This window comes from Amblyomma americanum, chromosome 4 (genome assembly GCF_052857255.1).
Source record: "Amblyomma americanum isolate KBUSLIRL-KWMA chromosome 4, ASM5285725v1, whole genome shotgun sequence".
Classification (NCBI taxonomy): domain Eukaryota; kingdom Metazoa; phylum Arthropoda; class Arachnida; order Ixodida; family Ixodidae; genus Amblyomma; species Amblyomma americanum.
The window spans coordinates 64,010,439-64,035,704 of NC_135500.1; the positions used below are offsets into that span (position 1 = coordinate 64,010,439).

Here is a 25,266-nt window from a genome sequence, read left to right on the forward strand (position 1 = left end):
CAGACGTATGAAACGTGAGCAAGAAAATTGCGTGCCAGTTATCATCGTGTTTGAAATTTTTCTTACTTGTTACTCACTTGTTCCTGCTTTATTGTGCTGCAGTTGCTTTTTATTTTATTTGTGACATTGTGATAGTTTGATCGTATTATTGAGTTCGAATGTCATAAAGCAACAGAGACTATGGAGACACTAGCACCGTAGCCGCTGAGCCACTTGTGATAGTAAGATGCCATATATGTTGTATGTAGCATCAGCAACTGCCATCGTTCCTAGTCATGTGTTCAAAGTCTTCATAATTATGATCATTTTCTGCCTTGTGCATATCGTGCCTTGTGCGTTGTTTCATTGCTGTCTCAACTCGCATTCTGATTTATCTATTATGTATAAATATTCCGAGGTTTTTAAGTGCCTTGTGGCCTCCTCTCTCTAAGACCACATGACCCATATGACTTCATTCTCTGGAACTGGCGTCACAGAAAATTCTTCACAAAAGATTTATTTAGTGCTGCCTGTATGATTAGCCTTATCATATTGTGTAGCTCACTATAATTTGTGCTCCTATATATGCTGTTTGTCCCAAGTTGTTGGCGACATTGCTCTGCTGGTCTTCGACTGTGTATGCCAAAGTTTGGCAGTTTTCATGCTTGTTCCCTGCTGAAGTTATATAGTATTTATCCCATGCTCCAGCTCTGAAATTTTGGCCTACTACAAAACTGCGAGAGCAAATGGCACACAAGATACTGAGAGGGTGCCGTTTAATAAAAAAATGAACAATTGGTATTTGTGGACTTGTGGCATTTGGGGACATATGCTTCAATGGTTCACCTGACATCTAGCCTTTTTTTTTGGGGGGGGGGGGGTTTAAAAATTGATTTCCTCAAGCATGTAAATGATCAAAAAAGTCTTGGACAAGAGAATTTTGGCGCACTGTTCTCTTTACAATACAGGCTGTACAAACATGGTCGGCCATTCACACGGCATGCACAGCAAATATCGACATATAACATTCTATAATCTGCAACACCAGTTTTCAAACCCTGGTATGTTTGGGCAGCAGTCAAAAAACTACAGTAACTCACGATCGAGCACAAACGGTTATCTCCAGTAACAAACATGATTTCTATCATTGCGGATATGTACAAATATTAAAAACATGCGAGGTGATGTTAATTATACCAGCCACCACGTTCATTCACTCTGTACTTACACATCCTTTGTGTAGAAACCCGAATTTTCGCCGTTGATATTGTTACCGCGAGAAGGCGGCGAGCTACCGTGGTTTGTGAGGAGGACGAACAGCGAGCTTTGGGACGTTGGACCCCATGAATTATAAATCCAAAACAACATCGCCAATCTATATCGCGTAGCCTCCAGACGACGCTGCCTCGAATAATTGAAGCCACACTGAATTCTATCACCCCACAATTAATGATTCATTGTGTGCAGCATGCGAAAAAATCCGTGAACACCGAAAAACAGCGCCTCTAAGCACGTCCGTTGCCAACTCTCACTTCACTTTCGTTTCCCTGCGGAAAAAGTTAACAGCACGCTTCTTATTAAAGAAGTCATTTCATTTTGATAACAAAAAAGGCCACTTATATATGGCTCGCATTTAGACTTTCTATCTAGAGATTCGCCGAAAAAACATAAAAAAAAGAGCAAACCTACGCTGAGGATCGAACCTGGGCCCCCTCACAAAATGAACAAACATGCCCGCGCTTCGTACCACTCAGCCACGACGCGAGGCGGAGTGACACATTTTGTTAATTTTTTTTTGACGGAATACTTCCGTACCTTTGGCTGTGTAGACAGCTATGTATGAAACGGAGTATAGGAGGTGAGGCGCTCCGCGTTGAAAATGCTGCGGTGGCGCTGCGGTCGAAGTGGATTGGGTTGCGCCGGAGCAGATGAAGCGTCAGGAATGTTCTCGAGCAGTTACCATCAAAGTGTGTGGCATGCCTAATCGAAGGCATCGTCACTGCTACGCACCGGGATGTCGCACCGGCTACGCGGGCGTCCCAGCCGAGAAGAAGCTGTCGTTGTTCAACGTCCCGAAAGATGCGGTTCGAAGGAAAGCGTGGGAGCGGAACCTCCATCGCGCTGACAAGCCTCTGGATGAGAACTGCGCAGTTTGTGAGCTGCACTTTGAAGAACGGTACATACTTCGTGACTACGTGCACGTAGTGGCCGGCAAAGAAGTGAGAATCGCGCGCAGAGTGCCCGCGGTCACACCGGAAGCAGTGCCCACGCTTTTGTCCAATACGCCGAAGTATTTGAGCTCAAAGGCACCCCCGAAACGTGCACCACGCAAGCGTGGCACGTCTACCGTGCTCGAAAGCCCGGGCTGCAAAAGGAAGAAAGCCTGCACGAGTGTACCTACGGCCGTGCACGACAGTGGAAACTGCGACGACGAGTCGGCAGTGGAGTGCACGCAATGGCCAGCTCTTGACTCAAACAATCTCAGGGACCTGAAGACCCCTTCAGCGTACTGGTCAGTGCATAATTTTTCCGACTACGAAGGCACCGTTTATGCACTGTCAAGCTTGGAAGCAAGTTCTGGCACGGTGACCTCTGAAAGGGCTGTTCTGTTCAGCCTGAGTGCGACCGAGATTACGTACAGAACATTCCTCAAGCGAAAACTCGTTGCTGAAGGTGCTGCGAAGACTGTGCTCGAAGCAGAGCGAGTCATTTCTGAAGCCTCCGCTTTTCTTGCATGTCCTGGTGCGCACTCTACCTCTGCTATTTTAGAGAAAGATCTCACTGCAAAACTTCTGGAAAAAACAACAGTCATTCATGGGGCCTTCCACAGCAAGACATGCACAGGGATGACAACAACCAAAGGTAAATTTGTGAAGCGAAGTGACAGATGCAGAGTAGTACATTTTTTTCATGTGCAGTAAACTGTGAAGGTCACGCCCTGTGCTACTGAGGGCAAGATTAGGTTAAAAGCCTAATCATGATGATTAAGATGTGCGCTACATTTGGTAGCAACAGTCCAGAAATTAAGCAACAAGCGTATTTTGCAATTTGTGTTGCTTTGTATCGCTGACCGAGGCATATGCAATGCAAAAGTGCTGTGATAAGAATTGGAATAGGAGTTTTGTTAATATTACTAAAATATATCAAATTACCCAGGTGTGTTTGCTCAAGCATGCGAACAAAACCTTTTATTGTTCATAAAGCCCTTTCACGCTATAGTGCACTTGCATAAGTAGAATGATAAGTGATGACAAATTTCTCAAGTATTTTGCAATGAGCTTTGGTAGTAGCTTCACTACTTTTGACATTCATTCTTATTTCAAACAATATTGCTCTCCTTACATAATTGTGACTAACTGGTGTGTGACATGAGGGCTTAACAAAATACCTCATTTCTTTTCAGGAGTCCCATGCCTTTCATGCCGTTATCTGCGCAAGACCCTGCTGACACGGATGTCTCGGCTCAGAAACCGTCGTCACAAGCAAATCACGACAGTGGGCCAAAAGCTCAGGTCTATGTTGCAGAAGCACAGGCGCCTGTCCAAGAGACTAATAAGCCTGAAGGGACAAATCGAGAGCATGAAGGCACGAAATTCTGCAATAAAAGAAGAGACTTTGGCGGAAAGCATTGCTATGTTGCCCAATAAACAACAGGAAAGCGTGCGGCACTGCTTTGATGCCTGCAAAAGAAAGAGTACAAGGGGCATGAACTTTACTAAAGAATGGGTGCTTGAGTGCATTTTAATGAAAATGAGGAGCCCGAAACTCTATAGGCACATCAGGAAGCACAACATTCTTGTACTTCCAAGTAACACCACTTTGAAGAAGTACACTGCAGCATACAAAAGTGGCTTTGGATTCAACAAGAAGGTGATGGAAATCCTCAAACAAAAAACAAGCAAAATGGACAGCTTCAGTCGTCATGGGGGCCTTCTGATTGATGAAATGAAGTTGTCAGAGCACCTATCAATGGAAAAGTGTGCAAAGTTGCGTGGATTTGTTGATCTCGGCCCATTCACACCTCCCGAAGATGCAGGGCTTCCATGCGACCATGGAATGGTTGTCATGTTTGTCCCGTTCACTGGGCGGTTTTCGCAGATAATAGGAACATTTGCAGCGAATGGAAATGCCAAGGGAAACCTGCTATGCAAAATACTTATTGAAGCCGTGATTTTGGCTGAACAAGCGGGACTCTTTGTAGATTTCGTGACCTGTGACGGTGCCTCATGGAATCGGAAAATGTGGACACTAATGGGCATTAAGGCATCTGCCAGCAAGATTACGTGCGGAGTGAAACATCCTGTTGACGCAAAAAGGAACCTGTATTTCCTTTCAGACTTCCCGCATCTACTGAAATGCCTTCGAAACTCACTGCTGAAAGGTGGCTTTAATACACCAGACGGACGAGTAAGATTTTATCTGTTTTGAGTGTTCCAGCATAGTTATCCTGCAAAGTGACTAACAATGTGCTTTTTTTTTATGATGCAGGTTTCAACATATTTTGTTAAAGAAGCGTTCACCTATGACAAAGATAATGTGACGCTGAAAAATTTGTACAGTCATGTTTTCTTCTTTTTCAGTTGTTCCTTGTATAAGTTTTCATGAAATACTTCTTATATGGGTACATGCCAACCTCTTTAACGTCAGTTCCAGTGGGCATTCAGAAAAGGAGATTGCACGACACAAAATTTAATGCAATAATTTTTAAAGCTGTATGTCTTCACGCTTCTACACAGTTGTGCTATTAACCCTGCTTTATTTCTGCAACACGTTGAGTGTATAATAAAAATAAAATGTGTAGACATATAACATTACCTTAACATGCTAGGTGATATGAGTTTAACAATGTGCGAGCGTTTTTCTTTTGCAGTGACATCGAAAGGCATTGAGTACATATGCACTGAAGCTGTTGCGTGGCCCAGTAGTGGGCATGCCGAGTAATTTTGTGATTAGCCTCATGTCTTGCTTTCCTTCTTATGCCTTGATGCATGGCGGAGAACAGGGCAACAGGGATTCTAAGGTGGGCTGCATTACTAAACAGTTTATCTTATGCAGGAACTTCCGACTTTGCCAACCGCCCCAGCCTCTGTTAGGACGCCACGAAGAAGGAGGCCAGCAATGGTAAATGGACCTGTCAAATGTGCCTATTTCTGAAGCAGAATTCAACACCATGAATGTCAAATGCTTGTGCATATGCCAAGAGCGTATTTGATAGCGTGAGTGGCCCATCCACAGCAGGCATTATTAGCATAATCTTTAACACAGCATGTGCAGGCACCCAGACTGTGTGAATGGACTTAGCTTGATTTCGCCGTGGCAATTTTTACTAATATCTACTAACTGATCTGCATGTTATATTGTATGCAATGATGAATCAATAAACCAATAAATTTTTAAGTGTGTGAGTGGCCTGCATATCAAGCTGAGGAGCACATTATGGAATCTTCTTCTTGGACACCTCTCCATCTACCAGAGGAGAATCGGTGAGTCACAGCTTCATTTATTGATCTATTCAAGTACCCTAAGGGTCCACTAGGGGCATTACATAGGGGGAGATGGGGGGGACTCAAAGCGGAACAAAATTGTTTCAAAAACAAAAAAAAGCAGCGTACGTACGGCACTCAGGTGCAAGTCGAGAAACATCATTGCCAAGTAAATATTGTCACCGGCGAAAATACAGAGAACAAAGCTGTTCACTCGGGCGAGGTGTGCCTACACCGCCGCGCTCGTTCTGGACAAAGAAGACGTTCGGCCACGCGCTCGGGAACACCGTTCGACCTCCGGGTGGCGCCGGCAGAATGTCAGCAGCGTGGCATTGCCCCTCCCATCTAATAGGCATCGACTCGATGCCGCACGCGAGGGGAAGAAAAAAAAATAAGGCGAAAAGTTAATGGCGGGGTTGGGTCCGGGGCTAACGGGAATAAAACGGCTTCATTCGCGCCACGTGGACGACCTCGGACGTCGGGTTTCGAGAGGACCGGACAGTTCCTTGAGGGAGCACCTCGTAGGTCACCGCGCTGAGGCGGCGTAACACCTGGTACGGACCAAAGTAATGGCGAAGAAGCTTCTCGGAGCGCCCTCGCAAACGGATTGGGCTCCACACCCAGACTTGGTCACCGGGTGTGTAAATCACCTCCCTGCGGCGGAGGTTGTAACGCTCGGCGTCGCGTTGTTGTTGGCACCGGATTCGCTGTCGAGCAACTTGGCGAGCAACTTCGGCGTCACGGACAAATTGGTCGGCATCCACGACAGAAGAGGGAGTAGGATCCGGAAGAAGCATGGCGTCCAGCATGGTCAAGGCTTCGCGACCGTGCACCAAATGGAAAGGAGTGAAGCGCGTCGTTTCGTGAAGCGCAGTGTTGTACGCGAACGTTATATAAGGAAGTATCCGGTCCCAGTTCGCGTGGTCATCGTCGACATACATAGAAAGCATATCGGCAATTGTCTTGTTAAGCCGCTCAGTCAGTCCGTTGGTTTGCGGATGGTAAGCGGTTGTCTTTCGATGACTGGTGCCACTGAGTCGAAGTACCTCGTTCGTAAGTGCCGACGTAAACGGCACAATGTTATGAATGAAAAAACTTGCGACTTCGGCGGCGGTACCACGGGGAAGAGCCTTGGTCTCACAGTAGCGGCTGAGATAGTCAGTGGCAACAGCAATGTACCGGTTACCCATGGAAGACGCCGGAAACGGACCGAGTAAGTCCATGCCGACCTGTTGAAATGGGAGGCGTGGGGGATCGATAGGCTGCAGGAGCCCGGCTGGTTTAGTCGGTGGCGTCTTCCGGCGCTGACATTCTCGGCAGGTTCGGACGTAACGGCGGACAACCGCAGCAAGCTTGGGCCAGTAGTACTTGGTGCGTATGCGCGCCAACGTGCGGGAAAACCCGAGATGGCCCGAAGAAAGGTCGTCGTGGCACGCGCGCAGAACTTCGTCACGAAGCGCAGCTGGCACTGCAGGCAGATAGACAGTGTCCGTTGGGCCGTAGTTCTTTTTGTAGAGTACCCCATCGCGCAAGCAAAACGATGACAGTCCGCGCTTGAAGAGCCGAGGTGGAGATGGGGCGATTCCTTCAAGGTATTCTATGAGGGGCAGCAGGTCAGAATCGGCCCTTTGTTGTTGGGCAAGGGTGGACGTGGTGAGAGCACCAAGAAAAGCGGAATCGTCGTCGGACTCGTCAGTGGGACACAGGATTGGGGCGCGGGATAGACAGTCAGCATCGCTGTGTTTCTGGCCAGACTTGTGCACGATGGTGACATCAAATTCTTGTAACCGAAGACTCCATCGAGCAAGCCGCCCCGAGGGATCCTTCAGGTTCGCCAACCAACAGAGTGAATGGTGGTCGCTCACGACCCGAAACGGGCGGCCATACAAGTACGGACGAAATTTCGTAACGGCCCACAGCACAGCTAGACATTCCTTTTCCGTTGTGGAATAATTGACTTCTGAACGGGACAAAGTGCGACTGGCGTAAGCAATCACGCGTTCTAGACCATCCTGCCGCTGAACAAGGACCGCGCCGAGGCCAACGTTACTAGCATCAGTGTGCAGTTCAGTGTCGGCCTCTTCGTCGAAGTGGCCAAGCACAGGCGTACACTGCAGACGGGACTTGAGTTCTGTGAAGGCGCTGTCCTGGTCTTGGCCCCAGATGAAGGGTTCAGAATCCTTCGTCAGGCGGGTCAAAGGCTCTGCTAGCCGGGAGAAATTGGGAACAAACCGGCGATAGTACGTGCAGAGGCCCAAGAAACGACGCAGGCTCCGTTTGTCTGTTGGCTTAGGGAAGGCAGCTACGGCGGCCGTCTTTTCGGGATCTGGACTAACACCTCGTGCGCTGGCAATGTGACCAAGAAACTTCAGCTCTTGAAATGCAAAGTGACATTTCTCTGGCTTGAGAGAGAGACCAGCGGAACGTATGGCCTCGAAAACAGCACGCAAGCGTTTCAGGTGCTCATCAAACGTGTCAGAGAAGATCACGACATCGTCAAGATATACGAGGCATGTCTGCCACTTCAGACCGGACAGCACGGTGTCCATCATTCGTTGGAACGTGGCAGGGGCCGAGCACAAGCCAAAAGGGAGTACCTTAAACTCGTATAAACCGTCAGGCGTAATAAAGGCGGTCTTCTCTCGGTCGCGTTCGTCGACCTCTATTTGCCAATACCCACTGCGGAGGTCAAGGGATGAAAAGAAGGTGGCATGGCGCAGGCGGTCTAGGGAATCATCAATGCGGGGCAGAGGGTACACATCTTTTTTCGTGACGGTATTCAGGCGCCTGTAATCGACGCAGAACCTGAGGGTGCCATCTTTCTTCGTGACGAGAACAACAGGCGATGCCCAGGGGCTCGTGGAAGGTTGGATGACGTCGTCCTGGAGCATCTGTGTAACTTGGCGGCGGATGGCATCGCGTTCTTTGGAAGACACGCGATAAGGGCGCTGGCAAATTGGTCTTTGGTCGTCAGCAACGACAATTCGATGCTTGGTAAGCGGCGTCTGTCGGACCTTGGAAGTTTCCGCAAAACAGTCGCGGAAGGAATAGATTAGGCTTCGCACGCAGTTTTTCTGACTGGCCGAGAGGTGCGGGTTCACGTCAGTCGGAATGACTGTAGCCGTCGCGTCGGCGAGGACTGACGTGGTGGATAAAGAGCACTGCCTCGTACACTCTCCAAGCTCGTCAAAATAAGCGACGACTTCTGACTTCGTCAAATGTTGCGGTTCACGAGTAAAGTTCGTGACTAAGATTTCGGTACGACCATTGGCAAGGTCTACTAGGCCTCGGGCGACACAAACTTGCCGAGCGAGTAGCAGGGACATGTTCGCTTCAGCAATGCCAAGAGCGCCGGTGCTGTCAGTACACTCGACTGTGACGAACTTGCTGGCTCGCGGAGGGATTGTTATGTGGTCGTCACATATGCGCAACATTACTTTACAGGGCTCGGTGGTTGTGTTAACGGCTCGCTGGGCGGAAAAAGATACCATGAGTTCCTGAAGGTTTATGATCGCACCATACTCGTGAAGGAAATCCATGCCCAGTATGAGGTCCTTTGAACAGTCAGCTAACACGGCAAAGGAGCCGGTGAAAGTAAGACCACGGATTTGGATGCGGCAAGTGCAGACGCCGATTGGTGTCACGACATGGCCACCGGCAGTGCGGATCACGGGTCCACACCAAGGCGTCAGAACCTTACGGAGTGTCATGGCTAGCTCCCTGCTCATCACAGAAAAATCAGCGCCGGTATCGACGAGTGCGGTCAGTTCATAACTGTCGACGGTTACTAAAATTTCAGCGGAAACTAATCGTTCGCAGCACGTCGGTGAGGTCGTCGGATCGGGTCGTTGACGCTCGGGCCGTCGCGTCCAATCGTCGGGTGGAGGCTGTTGACTTCGTGCAGCGGCGGCGGCCCTACCCCCGGAGGACGCCGTCTTCAGTTTTCCCGCCGAGGGGACGTGCCTCCGAACTGACCGGAGGTTGAGGGCCGACTGGGCGTAGCAAAGCGCCTCGGGGATGGCGATCGCGACTGTCGCCGCTGTGAGGTCGGGGGCGGCACTTGAGAGTTCAGGTACTCCTCTATGTCCCGCGGTCTTTCACCATAGCGCGGTCGAGGTGCGTCCGGTGGGAATCCTCTCAGACCCATCCGCCGGTACGGGCAATTCCGCAGAACATGGCCGGGCTCCCCGCAGTGGTAGCAGAGCGGACGATCGTTGGACGTTCGCCACACGTACGCTTTGCGGAATGGAGGGCACGGGTCCTGCTGCTGCTCGATGGGACGCACGTAACGATGGGGTGGTGGTTGTTCGGCAACGGGGCGAAACGCTTGCGGCGCCGAGGCAGGTCGGCGCAGGGCATCGCTGTAGGACATTACGTGCGGCTCCGAAAGGGGTGCTGGGGGTGGCTGCACCGCTCGCCGGATTTCGTCACGGAGAACATCGCCTGTCGAAGGTACGCTTTCTGACGGAGCACTCAAGTGGAGGTGTCGCAGTTCTTCGCGGTCAATGCTCCGCACAAGCGCTCGCAGCGCCTCATCCCCGGGGCCTGGCAAGGACGTGCAGTACCGAGCGGCCGCTACATTTGCCTGACGGCCGTATTGGGCACTCCGTTCCTGCAAGGAACGTTCTATGGTCGTCGCTTCCTTGGCAAAGGCGGCGACAGTTCTCGGAGGGTCGCGCATGAGGCCAGCGAACAGCTGCTCCTTTACCCCACGCATAAGGTGCCTCACCTTTGTAGCTTCGGGCATGGCTGGGTCGGCCCGATTGAAGAGGCGGGTCATGTCCTCAATAAACATGGCCACGCTCTCGTTGGACTGCTGTGACCTGGAGCGAAGGGCAAGTTCGGCATTCTCCTTTCGCTCGCTCGAACTGAACGTGGCGAGCACCTCGCGGCGAAAAGCTGCCCAGTTAGAGAAGGACGCCTCGTGGTTCTCGAACCACGTTTTCGCCGAGTCTTGCAGTGCGAAGTACACGTTCAGCAGCTTTCGCTCGTCGTCCCATTGGTTGAACGCGGCCACACTGTCAAAACCGGCCAACCAATCTTCTACATCCTCGAACCGGTCGCCGTGGAAGGATGGTGGCGACCGAGGTGCAAGAAAGACGAACGGCGGGGCACTGCCGAAGGACTGACCTGTCTGGCTGCCAGTGGCGGAAGTCATGGCCCGAGCAGGAATCGTGAGTGGCTCAAATTCGGGTTGCAGGCCTCGCAGGCGACGGCTCGCTTTGTGGACAGGTGTGGCGTCTGCTCGTCGGGGAGAAGCGTCAGGGCTATCGTCCCGGTCAGCGTACATGGGATGATACCCAGCACGGCTCCACCAAAAATGTCACCGGCGAAAATACAGAGAACAAAGCTGTTCACTCGGGCGAGGTGTGCCTACACCGCCGCGCTCGTTCTGGACAAAGAAGACGTTCGGCCACGCGCTCGGGAACACCGTTCGACCTCCAGAATGGCGCCGGCAGAATGTCAGCAGCGTGGCAATATTCTTACGAAAATTCACAAAGAAAAAAAAACAGCAGGTGCGAATTAGCCATCTGAGAAATCAAATTTTGTTACTGAAAGTGTGAGGAACCCATATAAGAAAGTGATCCTGACTGAAATAACAAACCGTTGTAGGCATTACCGGCTTGATGCGAGGTGAGGTGCTGGTAAAATATGTGACTGGGCAAATAATCTGTTGCTATGGTACGATGTGCGAGAAAAAAATGATCAAGTGAATTTTCTGTGCGTTGTGAGTGATGGCATGCTGAGCATTTCCATCAGAGGTGAAACACTTTGATATTAAAGTAGGACGAGAAGATTAACTGAGCTCCTTCATTCTTCTTTTAATGGAACATTCAGAGTGCTTTGTGTTTTATATGTGCACACTGTTGTAACTGTGGTATGCAAGGCTTGGGTGTGCATTGTTCTAATGATGCATTGCATTTTCTATCTCTCTTCATAGGAGGACACACCCGAAAAAGCTTACTTGAGAGCAAGGGCTGCATGGTTTTCTGCAATGCATGCTCAGTCAAGAAAAAGCATAAAAAGGCTGCAGCATACAAGGCGGAGACTGCAAAAGAAAAATGCGGAACTAAAATCTGTTCTGTCAGCTTTAACTACGGAGAATATCCTCCTGACAGAGCAAGTGTCTGTTTTAGATGGCCTGGGTAAAGTAAATAAGCACCTACTTGAAAGACAAGTCGGAAAGCATGGTGGAATTGGCACTCCAAAGCAGTACTCCCCTGAACTGAGAACTTTTGCCTTAACTTTAAATTTCTATTCCCCACGAGCCTATCAGTATGTCAGGAAAGTTTTTGACACGTGCCTCCCACATCCCAGAACTCTGCGAAAATGGTATGAGACTGTTGATGGCCAGGCAGGACTTTCAACAGAAGCTTTCAATGCATAAAAATGAAGTGTGCTGAAACAGCAAGCAAGGGGCAGCGAACAGTTTGCAGCCTCATGGTTGATGAAATGGCTATTCGGCAAAACATCCAGTGGAACAAACGCAACTTTGAAGGGTTTGTTGACTTTGGCAGTGGCATTGACAGCGACTCTTTGCCACAAGCAAAGGCTGCATTCGTTATAATGGCTGTGGCTATTAATGGGCGATGGAAGTTGCCCCTTGGGTACTTCCTAGTTGATGGCCTAATTGGAACACAGAGGGCTAACCTTGTCACCCAGTGCCTTCATAAGGCACATGATGCTGGAGCTATGGTTGCTTCACTCACTTGTGACGAGGCGCCCGCAAATCTGGCTATGTTGCAAGAGCTTGGGTGTGATTTCCAACATGTGGGAGACCTAAAACAACCTTTCGACACCCAGCTACCCAGGAACCAGTGGCAGCTTTTTTGGATCCCTGCCATATGCTAAAACTTGTGAGGAATGCACTGGCACACAAGAGGTACTTTATTGACCACCAAGGAAGGACAGTGTCATGGGAGCATATTGAGCGGCTGCATACTGTGCAGCAGACAGAAGGCCTACATTTGGCTAACAAGTTGCGCAGAGCTCGTATTGAGTGGCAGCGGCAGCCCATGAAAGTTAGACTTGCTGCCCAAGTAATGAGCACTTCTGTTGCGACAGCACTAGCCGAGTGCAGGGAACTTGACCTGGAAGGTTTTTCTGGCACACAGGCAACAGAGAATTTTTTGTTGAAAATTAATGAGACATTTGATGCCCTAAATTTTAGAAGCCCATATCAGAAAGGTTGGAAGAAACCTATAAATGAAAAGAACATCGAAGCTTTCGAAGGCATGTTCAAAACCACAACCCATTACCTCTCTTCCTTGAAGGAGTCTGCAAATGGAAGACGAATGATTGAAACAAACCGAAAGACAGGTTTCTTATGTTTTATCATCTGCATGCAAAGCTTGATTAGTCTTTTTCATTTTCTTGTCACTGAAAAACGAGTGCTGAAGTACATTCCGGCCCACAAAATTTGCCAGGACCATTTGGAACTGTTTTTTGGCCTGATTCGAGCACATGACGGGCATAATGACAACCCTACTACACAGCAGTTTCGTGCTGCCTTCAAAAAAGTGATTGTTCAAAGTGGACTGGCTGATGTATCAACAGGCAACTGTCTGAGCCTGGACAGCATCTCCATATTGTCATGCAGCAGTGCAACAGTTATTTCTTCTCAGGTCTTGAATATATCTGCACCAAGGAGACAACTTCTAGACAGTGATGCTTTTCAGCAGTCTCAGGTAACAGCTGCAGACCATGACTACATCATAGCTCCAGGCTACATCAGTGAATGTGGAGGCCAAATTGTGGCTTACATGACAGGTTATGTAGCTCATAAATTGGCTGCAAAGCTGACTTGTGAGCACTGCACAAGTGCACTACTCACAACAGAACGAGGAAACATTTACTCACTAATTAAGAGGAAAAGCAGAGGAGGGCTGAAATACCCATCAGAAAGTGTACTGAAGATCTGTCAAAAATCGGAGGCGGTGATCAGGACGGCAGTGCGCCTGAACAAATTGGCATCAAGAACACTACTCACTGATCTCCACGAGGTTCTTTACGCATTCCACGGTAGAGAGCTCTTCAATGAACTTCATGAGCACATGTTCGACAACTCTCCACTCGACAATCATTACATACACCTTGTCAGAAGTGTTGCAGAAAATTACATCAACATGCACTTGTTTCATGTTGGCAAGCAGGCAACCGAGAGCCTGCACACTGCTCAGGTCCGGCAGATGTTTAAAAAAATAACTCAATTCAAGGGGCAGTGACTGATGCGACAGTGAGAATTCAAAAATCAGACTTGGTTTTCGTCAGCACATGTCTTAATTTACCGTAGAGTATGAATGCAACCAGCCCATAGGGGTCCCATGCTTCATGTTGACACTGCAGCTTGCTGCCGCAATATGAGCTGAATAAGAATCTTACATGTAACAGACTTTCATGTCTGACTTTGTCAGAATAAAATTCTATTCAAACGGCCGCTCACAGTTTAGAGTACATTACAACCTGTCATACTGAGTATTGAAAAGAATAGCTTTTTAATGTGAATGTGTCATGTACACCACCGACTTAGGCTCATGCTTGATGGCAGTCACTGTCAGTTTTTTCAGGAGTAATCAGGGTTTTGATTTAGCTTGATTGCTACTGAATCAACCAGAAATTACCTGCTTCCTGAAATCAGATTTTCGTCTTTTGTCGTAAATGAACAATACGCACATTTTAAAAAAGAAGTCAGTTAAGTAAAATCAGTACATGTCCAGAGCACAAATGCTAGTTCTTGTTCATGAATCTATATGCTGTAGATTCACAGATGGACATGTACTATTGGTCACTGATGTTCAAGAATAGGGGCTGCAGTTAGCAGTCTCCCAGAGCTTTCTTTACAGCGTGCCTGCACTACTGTCCTTTAGGGTACAGGGTGACTGAAGTATCTCGTATTTTGTAAAAAATATGGAGTGCATGTTTTTCATACTATAGAAGCCAGAATAATCAAGAGAGTAATTAGTGTACCATACTTACAATTTTAGTTCTAGATATTCAACACAACTGAAGGTGATTTTGGCCTTTCAAAGTAATAGTGTCAAAAGGGGGTGATCATCCCACTGCACGCAGCAACAGAGTAAGCACTAGCATATAAGTTTTGCAACAAATTCATGTTCTTAAATGATGAAAACACTTTTCCACATGCACTTGGTACATTCATGCATACAGAGGACAACCTTATCATTCTATCAGCCGCAATTTGTACATTATATTAAACATTCTTTAGCTGTCATCATGCCTTAGTTGTGCACAGCTCAAATGCCCGACTTATGTGCAGACTATGTTGGTTGGCTCGTGGTTTTGACAAATATAAAACAGCATGTGCACACAAGTACCACATAGTACACAACAAACAGAACAGAAAATTGGACAGAAAACTATGCTATTTCTATACTGTTTCAGGCTAGGCAGATAAGAATCAAATACAACAATGCAACAATAGAAACAGTGCCAGCAGGGTGCTCTCTTTCTTTACATATATTACAGAAAGGAATACATGAAGCAGAAGGGAGGAAAATGATTCACTTTTCCACTAGCTGCCACAACTGTTACCAATTTTTCAAGTCACTTCCATGCAGTGCTCCAATTACTTTGCATTTGCATCGCTTAAATTTTATCAACTTTGTGATGCAGAAACAACTACCGAGAAATGAAAGCTTTCACACAATTTGGCACGATCGGTCCACAAATATTTTTCTGTCTCAAAGCCCCCATTTACTGCCTTCCTATATATGTTTTACTCTCTCTGTTCGAATGGTTCATGGTTGCAAAGTGATCTAATTCAGTTGTGCATTTCTTCTTCTGGTCTTTTTTGTTGAATCCTTTTTATGTGTGTTCTCCTTCCATGTGTTATCACTTTTGTTAAAAGATTTTGCTTGCTTCAGGTAGCAAGCTATGTTTTGTAGTAAGTGTTATGCTGTATCAAACCTTTTTAAAGCTCATATTTTGATTGTCCAATAAAATACAAATTTTCGACTTCGTTAATCCGTTTAATCAGCTGAATGCAAGAAAGTGCAACTCGGCGAGGTGGTCGCGAGGGTCGACTCGGCATCTCGGTAAACGGTAAGTTGCGAGGTACACTCAATCTTACAGAGGCATGGCCTTACACTTCACCACCCTTAAGCGCAAATGTTTTAAACCTAACACTGCGCCTCCTAAACCCGGCTATGTGTCCTTACGCTCGCACAACAGCACTCGATCAAGACAGCAGCGCGGGTCGGTCGATCCACTGGGTCCATATCGGAGAAAACTTGCACGCAGTTGACATATCGCTCGCACAGCGTACAGTAAACATATGGTACGCTTCAGACTGCTTCGCGTATCGCTTTGCTGACGGATACCATCGCATGCGGCGCGGCTTCCTTGGCACTGCACGCTTCGGTGAGCACACCGCGGCCCACGCATATCGGTCGCCACCAGTTGTGACCGTCATGCATAGGGGAATGTAGACGCAACGGGTATGCTTACAAGGACACGGTCTGGACGAGTTTGTATTTATTTGTGGATAAAACAGCGCGGGAAAAATACACATAAATGAAGGAACACGCAGAACACGTATTCACACACAAAACAAGCGCCGACTCGCACTTTTTCTTCCCGCGCTGCTGGAACCATAAACCAGCGTGTCACCGTCGTCTATCGCTTTATGAGCCGTCGGCACTGTCAATTTCTCCTTGGAACAAGGCTAGCAGCGTTGAGGGACGCAACCGCACAAAGCCGAAAGAGAATAGCGCCAAGCCAATCCTTTTCAGAGAAAGCTGTCGCGGGCTTCCAAAACAACCGCTTTCGTCAAGACGGCATCCTGAATGAACTAAGCGCACAGCAATGAAGACCAGCACCGACTACAGGCCTCTGGAACTTTGTGCCTCCCGCGGACCACAACGATTGAATAAAAATGCGAATTTCCAACTCTACTCGACCGGTCTGCCGACATGGGTGATGCGTGAAGCAGACGACGCCGCTGCGCCCAACGCTGCTATTGGCTGCGCCATCGGCCAACAAATCCCAGTAGGCCTTGCAAAACCACGTGACTTCCTGCACGTTTTTTGTCATGCGGCTTGGATAGCGAGGGCCTCTCCTATGGTTTCCTTCCTCCGTGGCTGGATGGATGATAGTGGCTTAGCCCTTTGTAACGGGCGGTGGCTTGCGGCCCCTAGCCTAGGATCCCCCCCCCTTTTTTTCCCCTTAATTTTGTTCGTATTGTGAACTGTAATTTGTCCCTCTTTTATAGACTCACTCGTCCCTAGCCCTTTTCCACCAATCTTCCAACCTACTCTTTGTCACCATTACCCTTCTCTCATCCACCCGTCCATCCTCCCCTGCAAATCCCAGGGCACCCTCTATATCTATCGCCGCGTCTTCGGCAATGTCCGGGCGAAGTGTTCTGCACCGCAAAACGATGTGCTCCGTGGTCTCCGCTTCCACATGGTCTTCTTCCAGTCCATACTGGCCTTCGGTGGTCAAAAGGATGGTGCAATATTAATATGCACTGCAACACAGTGCAGGAATATTCGCGTATTACCCGCACCCCCACTTTTTAAACACATTTTTTCAATTTTTGGTGCGGGTTATATGCGAGTAAATATGGTATTCCCTAAGGCAAGTCTTAGTTTCGAAATTAACAGTAACCAACATTAGAGTAGCCAAAATTACATGAGAAAAAAATGATAGAAAAGACAAAATTTCATGAATGTTGCTTTTCACTACAAAGTTAGAGGGTCATGAAAAGACCTGAATGAAAATTGAGAACACCACAATGAGCCATCAAGAGAAAAACTACAGCTATATTGTTAAGAGACTGGAGTTTGTAAGGAACAGAAGTTGATGATACCTTAGATAAAATAAAGAAACGAACATGGGCAAGATGAGCAATTCAAACGGAAGCTAAATAATGGTCCCTCACAGAAGCAAGGCGGATTCCAAAATATGGCAAACATGGCAAAGGACGGCAAATGGTCCGGTGGGCATATGAGATTGAAAATTTCCTGCGGCAATGTGGCTGGCACAGCATAGGAATTAAATGAGATATCATAGAGACCCATCAACAGTAGTGGATATCATCAAGCTGATGGCGATATGAAAAAATGCTGTGCAACATTCACCAATCAATACATGCGTATCTCCTTGAGGCGCTACATTCACATTTGTACATGCATACTAAATGCTGTCAAAATTCTGTATAAAACATGCATGCAATTGGCCGACGTCTTGCAAGTGCTGAAGTCTGCAAAATCCTTTACATAATTTCAAGTAAAGCATGCGAAACAATCACAATACATTGTTTTAAAGATAAATGCTTCTGTATTTTATGGCTGGTGTTGCACGCCTCTGGTCAATGCAACATTTGTTTCACTCATTTTGAACAATTAGTATTTTAAGTACTTCAAATGCACTGCTTTCTCTACATATTAGGCCATGACAGGACAGAACCAAAAGCAGCTTAACTGAGACTGTCAAATCAGTGTCGAGTCACAATGTGGAGATTTTAGGCACCGACAAGAACTGCATTATAAGCCAACAGGGACCCAATTTTTTTTTCTGGGTAATCCTGGCAAGCTTCAAAGTGAAACCTCAATGCTTCACCATTTTCATTCCTTGAGAAAATAATCTGCGCCTGAGGGGGACCAACATGTGTCACTTCAACGTCACTAGCAAGCTACTGAAAAAAACTTTTCGCACTACTTTTGCAAAGTACACTTTGTCACCTAGATCCATAAGGATACAAGGAGCAACATCTGGAGTAATTTCAACAAGTACTCTGTGAAGGTGAAGCTGTGCTTCTACAATGTGAGTGGTCATGAGCGCTGGCGAGGTAGAATACTTTTTGGCAACTGCAAAAACCCTCATCTTATTTGCGGTGTCTATAAAAGACACTATGTTCTCGATTTTGATGGCCGATCCTGTTGACGCCATCAGAGCTGTTGAGTCTGCTTCGTTTGGCCTGCAGTGCTGTTTACTATGAAATATATGGCCAGACACTAAAGTTCTGCAATGTTCTAAAATTGGCCCATTCACAATGCTGCCCATGTTAGATTTGACAAACGTCAGTACTGGTTCACATACTTCTCGTGGCTTACCCTGGAGCAGCACTGCATTCCTGCTAGACAACTTTGGAGCTTTTGACAAAAAGCTCAAAGTCTGAGCAGAGGCCAATGCCATCAGGCTTTTACTGTTGCTGATCATCAGTAAGCGTTCCACAATTTGCAGTGGAACACCTTTGGCTGATGTCACCAGCTCTTTTAAACGGCCCATGTTTGCCTCAAAAGCAAAGCAAGAATGCGCCCATAATGGCCCCTGAAGCATCGCACTCTTTGGCAAGTGCATAATCTGATGCACGTTAAATGTCATCTGTCTCTTGCTATAAAGAAACTGCGTGTCCACAACAAATTTCACAAGGCAATGAGTGCTCTCAGTCACATTTGGCACAGTCACTGTGTCTTTCAGCAAGAGATAGATGCCTTGAACAAGAAGAGCAAAATGCTTTAAGTACCGTGAGGGCAAAATGCCTTCAAGACATGGCAATGCGAAGTACAACAGCCATTGCTGCCACTCTGTGGCCTTCCAAAATTTTCTCACTGACAACGTACGCTGAACTCGTCTGATACACTGTGGTGGCTTCAGTATTAAGAGGTCGGCATCTAAAAGCTGAAAAATTTGGGGTTAACCAATATAGTATGGTTCATGCACCTCAGTTAGCCAGAGCTCAGTAAGCTGCCGTGTCACTCCAAGCAATACACAATGCATGTAATCTGGGGTAAGTCCCCAAATTACATCACAGTGCTTTAAGTTCATAAGGGGGGATGGCCCCTTCACTCCAGCAATGACTGTTTTCAGTGCTGCAGCATCAGCCATTTGCACTCTGGTCGCAGAGTCAGTCCTTTCTTGCACAGTGGTGCCAACCGGGTACTTTATGGTTCCTGTGCGTACAAGAAGTGAAAGGTAGAGAGAGGATGTAGTATACACACCCATACTGCGACAATCATTTAGCATAAAGCTATATTGAAATGGAGGAAATTTAGTTGTCACAATTGTCTATTCCAGCATTTGTAACTTTTTCAACATTAAACTTGTAATCCTTCCTTAAAGAATGACAAATATGCATTGAAACTGAAGACCATAAGCAATCAATGAAGTTCAAGGAATCAGATTATGACAGGTGTATAACTACAACTCACAATTTACACGCAAAACAACCATTCATATAGCACAAAAATGAAATAAACATCAACGCAGATACACGAACAATTTGCCTACCGTCAATAGTTTGTCCTGGGTGAAGGCACCAACCACAGCCGTAGCGGCCATTGAACTGAACCATGTTTTGCAAGAGTGCCCGTGCCGGAGAATCGGCGCAACAGCTGAGGCAGTAAACCTGCAGTAATAAAACGAAGAACTCGAATTAGAAAAGTAGCACTAAATCTTTTCTCCATATCGTTTGCATGCCTAATGCACTTGCAGGCAAAGAACAACAACAAAATGTTAAACATTAATCGTCTAATAAATTACCTTGGAGTGCATGGTTTGCAGCCCAGCTTTCCAGGCAATTCCAGTTTGCTCAAGCTGATGCATCTGCTTGACGAATGCTTGCATGAAGAGGGTCATATCCGCATGTGACTGGCCGTACCACAAAGCTGGTATGAGAATATTTCTGGAGCGCAGGTGTGCAGGTAGTTCATTAATCATGACTTGAATTGGCCATATTGAATATTTGGATGACTTGAACATCGGTGCACCATCCACGCTGAGCGTGAGAGTGAGATCGTGTTGAGAAAGATTGGTCCGAACTTCTTAATACAAGCAACCATCAGTAAGGTCGCTCATTCCTTCGCTTCTTCCTTCATCAATGTTTTCAAGCCGGCCTAGACGTGCGTTTGACACAGCTTGGTCAGCGAGTAATGAGTTTAACTGCAATTCAAGAGGCAGTGTTAAAAAGAAGTGACCATCTTGCAATATTTTTTTGCCACTGTAGGAATTACCACATACTGGACAGCATCCATTGACACCGTTCCTTTCATTTAGTTTTCCAGACGTTTCCTGTACAGTAGTCATGCAGTTTGCACAATAAAAATGAAAATGTGCAGCCTCAACACTTGCACCAACGTATTTCTTGAACAGGTACTTTGTTTTTGGCACATCCTGTCTGTCAAGGATGTGCGCTATGAGATTTTGGAGTGCCTCGACACCTTTCCAAGGTAGCCCAAACTCAATCGCAAAGTTCAGCGTCAGGGCCAGTAAATCGTGCGGCGAAAGAGCTTTTGTGCAAGTATCAGTTTCTTCATCGGGAGGTGCTTGTGAATTGTCACCAGGCTGAACAGACCCTGTTTCAGAAGTGCCACTGTGCACTGTTACAGAGCCTTGCGTAGCAGGAGACCCAAAGAGCGGGGCAGCGGCACCTGGTGACTCTTGAAGCCGGCTGTCGACTGGGCTTACTGCCGTTTCCGGTGCTTTGTCAGTGTTCGACGTACTACGTCGATGCACGGTGGTGCCTGGCGACTCTTGGCTGTCATAGTCGATCGGGTTTCCTGCTGTTTCCGGTGCTGCGTTGTTCGGCGCACCAATTACCCGAGGCACAGAAGCACCTGTTGCCTCTTGAAGCTGAATGTCTAACGGGCTCTCTGCTGTTTGTGATGCTATGTTAGTGTTCTGCGTATCTCCCACCTGAGGCATGGAGGCACCAGATGGTTCTTGAAATTCACTGTACACTTCGCATGTTGTTTGCAGTGCTGAGTCAGTGTTTGGTGCACCTGTAGGTTGAGGTCCACATGGTGAGTCAGTGTTCGGCGCACCTATAACTTTAGGTCCACATCGCGGACCATTCATCATTCAATGTTTAGTGGTCTTTGGAATGTCTTCTATGTCACCGCCGCATTCCAAGTAACGCTTCCGCCGCTTCATCGTTCTCACAATGAGCTGAGAGCGCGCTAACAAAAAATCGAAATCGACTTCAGCTTCGAACGCGCTAGTATGGTAAACTACAACTAGATAGTAGTAAGCCGCACTATAAATTGTGCAAACCAAACAGCAGAGTCGCCATGTTGTTTATCCTGCAAAAGATTGGATTGGTTTGGACTGGAGATTGGATAGCACACTGGGTATGTCCAAGTGTACTAAAGTTGATATTGAGCTTAATACTCGCATCAAAGAATAATATCCTTACAAAGATAAGTTTTATACTCAATCTAGTAGTACCCATGCAATGTCATTAATTTTACCTTCCTCCATTAGTTTAGGGATTTGTTCAGTGACCCTACGGATTTCGAAAGCGCAGCGCCATGAACATCACCAATGTGGGTTTTCTTTAGTTTGGTGTTGCTGTTCGCACGTGAATCAAAATTCCTCCCTGTGTAAGTGTTTTTTCACCTTTCCTTCAAGCAATCTGCAGTTTACGGCAGTTGGCATTCTTTCTTTTTTTTCTGCACCGCAAGTGACAAAGGACGAGACAAGTGCACGGACTCGGCGCTGACACAGTGCACAGCGCCGAGTCTGTGCACTTGTCTCGTCCTTTGTTCCTTACGCTGCTGAAAAACAATGTCACACCAACTTGCCCAAGCTTATACACTTTTTGTTTTTTGTTTTTGAAGTTCTAGATGGCGACTAAGAGCATGTTTGCACTCGTGCGCTTTGTGCACGAAGAGGATAACCGCTTGCACGTGGTGCCAGTTGAAGATATTGATGGATTCAACCCCCAAAGCACCACAGATTTCGACAACAGACTGTTGTATTAAGTGACGTGGCGGGACTCCGTCAATGAAGAGAACACGGGCACTTACAGTGCTCAAGTTCTTATGCTGGACTAAGTGCATTCTTTTTGACGTGCTCTGTGTGTGTACCATCGGGGACAAAATTTTACGAGACACCGGAGCGCCGTTCCGAAGCTGCCTCTGGGACACTAGACGGCGCGGTGCATGCGTCGAGGCTGCGCTGTGCCATGACTAGGCGCATGCGCGTCCTATATGCGTCCGCTTGCCTTCCTTGGCAATTCGTTTTGCATGTAGTGCTGCTTATTCCGCGCTTGGGTGCCGGTAGTCGCTTTTCACCATGCTTTCCACTGCTTGCGCTGCTCGAGCCATGCGGCTGTCGTGCTCCGCGCGCAGCCAGTCGACAGCGATAACAGAGCGCGTTGGCGGGGCCCATCGCATCCAAATCGCGTTTTTTAGAAAAACAAGTGGAGCACGGTCAGCTTTTTTTTTGGCTAATCATTTCTAATTTCTTGCATGCGAACGAGGCCGTGTTTCTGCAAACTGCCCGTTGCGATTTATACATCTCTCGACGAAGAAACTCGGCCCGTGTGCTTCAACTGCGAGCTTTAGCGTGCATCGCAACCCATTCATACTATCGTGCCGACAGATTCAAATCGAGAAAGAGAGAAAGAGTCCTTAAGCAACGCATTTCTTGTCACGAAATATGAAACTGAGAGCAAGAAACTACCACGATCCAGGCATCACTGGCAATGGACAATTCCAAGCTCTAGGAGAAATCGCCATTAGCAGCGATAACGCCTGCCAAACGACGTGATATCTATTCGTACAGACAACGGAGCACACCTATGTCGGCGCGAAGCCCTTTGATGGTTTCCCCCAGTGTGTTTGCCCTGGCGTTCCCGAAGTGGGAGCTCAATAGATTAGCTTTTATTAGGCCCCACACATTTTCAATGAGGTTCCTGTCGGCTCGCTTTGGAGGCCATGGAAGCTGCCACACCCCTGCGAGCATCGGAGAAGGCGCTCACTCTTCGAGATGTGAGTACGAGACTCCTATTGTGTTGAATCAAGTAGAATCCGTCCGGGAATGGTCCAATAAGTACGTATGACAAGAACACGTTCTCGATGATGCCGACGTAAAACTTCTCGACGAAAGGCCCGTGGATTCTCACCAGAGGCCCGGGCCTGTTCCTAGATATGGCGCCTCCCACAGTGACGAAACAGCAAGTGCCAGCTGTCGAACACGTTTTGCGCGTGGAAGCTCCTGGTCCCGCCACTGATTTCCGTCATTACTCAAGCACTTCTACAAAAACGAAACAGCTGAAATATTACGCTAGCAAGTAAGACAGTGCTCTTTACGCCTTCGATCCCCGACGTACTGACGCGCACGCGCCTAGCTTGATCACAGATAAAGGACATAGCGGGAGCACTGTTTCCGCAGAACGCCTCTATTTTCTGCTTAGTCGTCGATGTTACTCGGTTTATGAATGGCTAGTGGTATCGAGGAAACGCTATATATCTTCATCCCAAATTCTTCCTGGTGCAAAATACCTCCGAGGGTGCCGATCAACGACAGGAGACTAATTGCGCGCCTGTTCGTGGAAGGGGTTCCCCAGAGGGAAATAGCTCGTCAGACTGGCCATTCAATATAGGCTGTGGCCTGCACCATTCGCGTTTTCCGCAATGAAGACAGCATGGCTGATTCCAAGCGCTCAGGTCGACCAAGAGCCACACGTGAAGGTGATGACCTCCTTATCATAGCTGCATCGGTGGCCGACCCCTTCATGACTGCTCGACAAATCCGCAAGGAACTCACGCTAAAGATATCTACAAAGACTGTCAAGCGACGGCTGAAAGAAATTGGCCTCCGATCCTGCATGGCTGCACAGAAGCCCCACCTAACTGCCAAACAGCGCCAAGAACGGCTCGAGTTCGCCAACTCTCTGAAAGAGTGGCCTGTGGACAAGAGGTCCGAGGTTATATTCTCGGACGAGTCCACATTTTCTCCCTGCTGGGACGAGAAGTGCCGAGTTTGGAGACCAGTGAATTGCAGGTATGGATATCTTTTTTTGGGGGTGTATATGTAAATCCTTATCATTCTGTATGAAGAATACGAAGAAGGCTGGGTTTTGTGGGAACGGGCGACCTCCGTGGTCTCAAATGACAAATGCTGCAAAAGAAACTCATCATTCTGATAGAACCACCCCTCCCCAAAGGGCCCCATAACCTCATCCTTCATCGAGCCGAAGCCGCAAGTCCTTGAAGATTATTGCTCTTTAGAGACGACTGTTGTATCTTAGTGGCGCAATTAGTAATATTATGAAATATTTCACACATGCGACTAAACCTTGGTACACTGAAAGGATAGTTTTCATTCGCGCTACAGCTGATCCATAGACCCAAATTATGATCTCTTACCGATTTCCTCTTCTTATACATGTATATCCCATCATACGTGCAGAGCCCGTTCTCGAGCGGCCGCTGCTCCGTAGCTGTCTGGGGCGCCATGTCAAGGAATGGATTAGGTCCTTTGGTGAGAGTCGACGGATCGTTCACTTCGAACTCTTACGTCGACATCATCGAGAATGTCTTCCTTCCATACGTCCTTGACGGAACCTTCCCGGATGGATTCTACTTCTTTCAACAAGATAGGAGTCCTGTACACACATTGATGAGTGAGCGCTCTTCTAGACGCTCGTGTCGTGCGGCAGCTGCCATGGCCTCCAAAGGGAGATGACATGAACCCCATTGAAAATGTATGGGGCCTAATGAAAGTCAATTTAATGAGGTCTCACATTGGAAATGCCAACGCAGACACGATGTGGGAAGCCATAAAAGCAGAATGAGAAAGGCTCCGCGCCGACACAGACGTGATCCGTGCATTGTACGAATCCATGCCGCGCTGTTTCGCAAGCGTTATCGCTCCTGATGGCAGTTTCTCCAAGTACTGTTAATTGCACCTGTGACAGTGATGCCTGGATTGTTGTTGTTCTCAGTTTTGAGTTTAGTGACAATAAATATGTTGCCTAAGGATTATTTCCCTGTTTTTCGCTTTGAGCCGGTTGGCACGATAAATATAATAGAGTTGCGATGCACGCAGGCTCTCG

General features: G+C 47.6%; 1 protein-coding gene and 1 pseudogene across 1 annotated transcript; one reads left to right on the forward strand and one right to left on the reverse strand.

Annotated features, from left to right (window-relative positions):
• Positions 1–1,955: 1,955 nt before the first annotated feature.
• Positions 1,956–18,603, forward strand: LOC144129531 (uncharacterized). The gene is made up of 4 exons (XM_077663683.1): positions 1,956–2,841; positions 3,383–4,386; positions 4,468–4,532; positions 18,549–18,603. The coding sequence occupies exons 1-4, from the start codon at positions 1,956–1,958 to the stop codon at positions 18,601–18,603; spliced, it is 2,010 nt and encodes a 669-aa protein (XP_077519809.1).
• Positions 18,604–19,121: 518 nt separating this feature from the next.
• Positions 19,122–21,444, reverse strand: LOC144129532 (uncharacterized; annotated as a pseudogene).
• Positions 21,445–25,266: the final 3,822 nt, after the last annotated feature.

Bases quoted from the DNA above. Each gene is read 5' to 3' on its own strand.
- LOC144129531 (XM_077663683.1), top strand. From the start codon at position 1,956: ATGCCTAATCGAAGGCATCGTCACTGCTACGCACCGGGATGTCGCACC. The intron at 2,842-3,382 runs GTAAATTTGTGA...ATTTCTTTTCAG, and splicing joins AGGGATGACAACAACCAAAG to GAGTCCCATGCCTTTCATGC. The intron at 4,387-4,467 runs GTAAGATTTTAT...TTTATGATGCAG, and splicing joins TTAATACACCAGACGGACGA to GTTTCAACATATTTTGTTAA.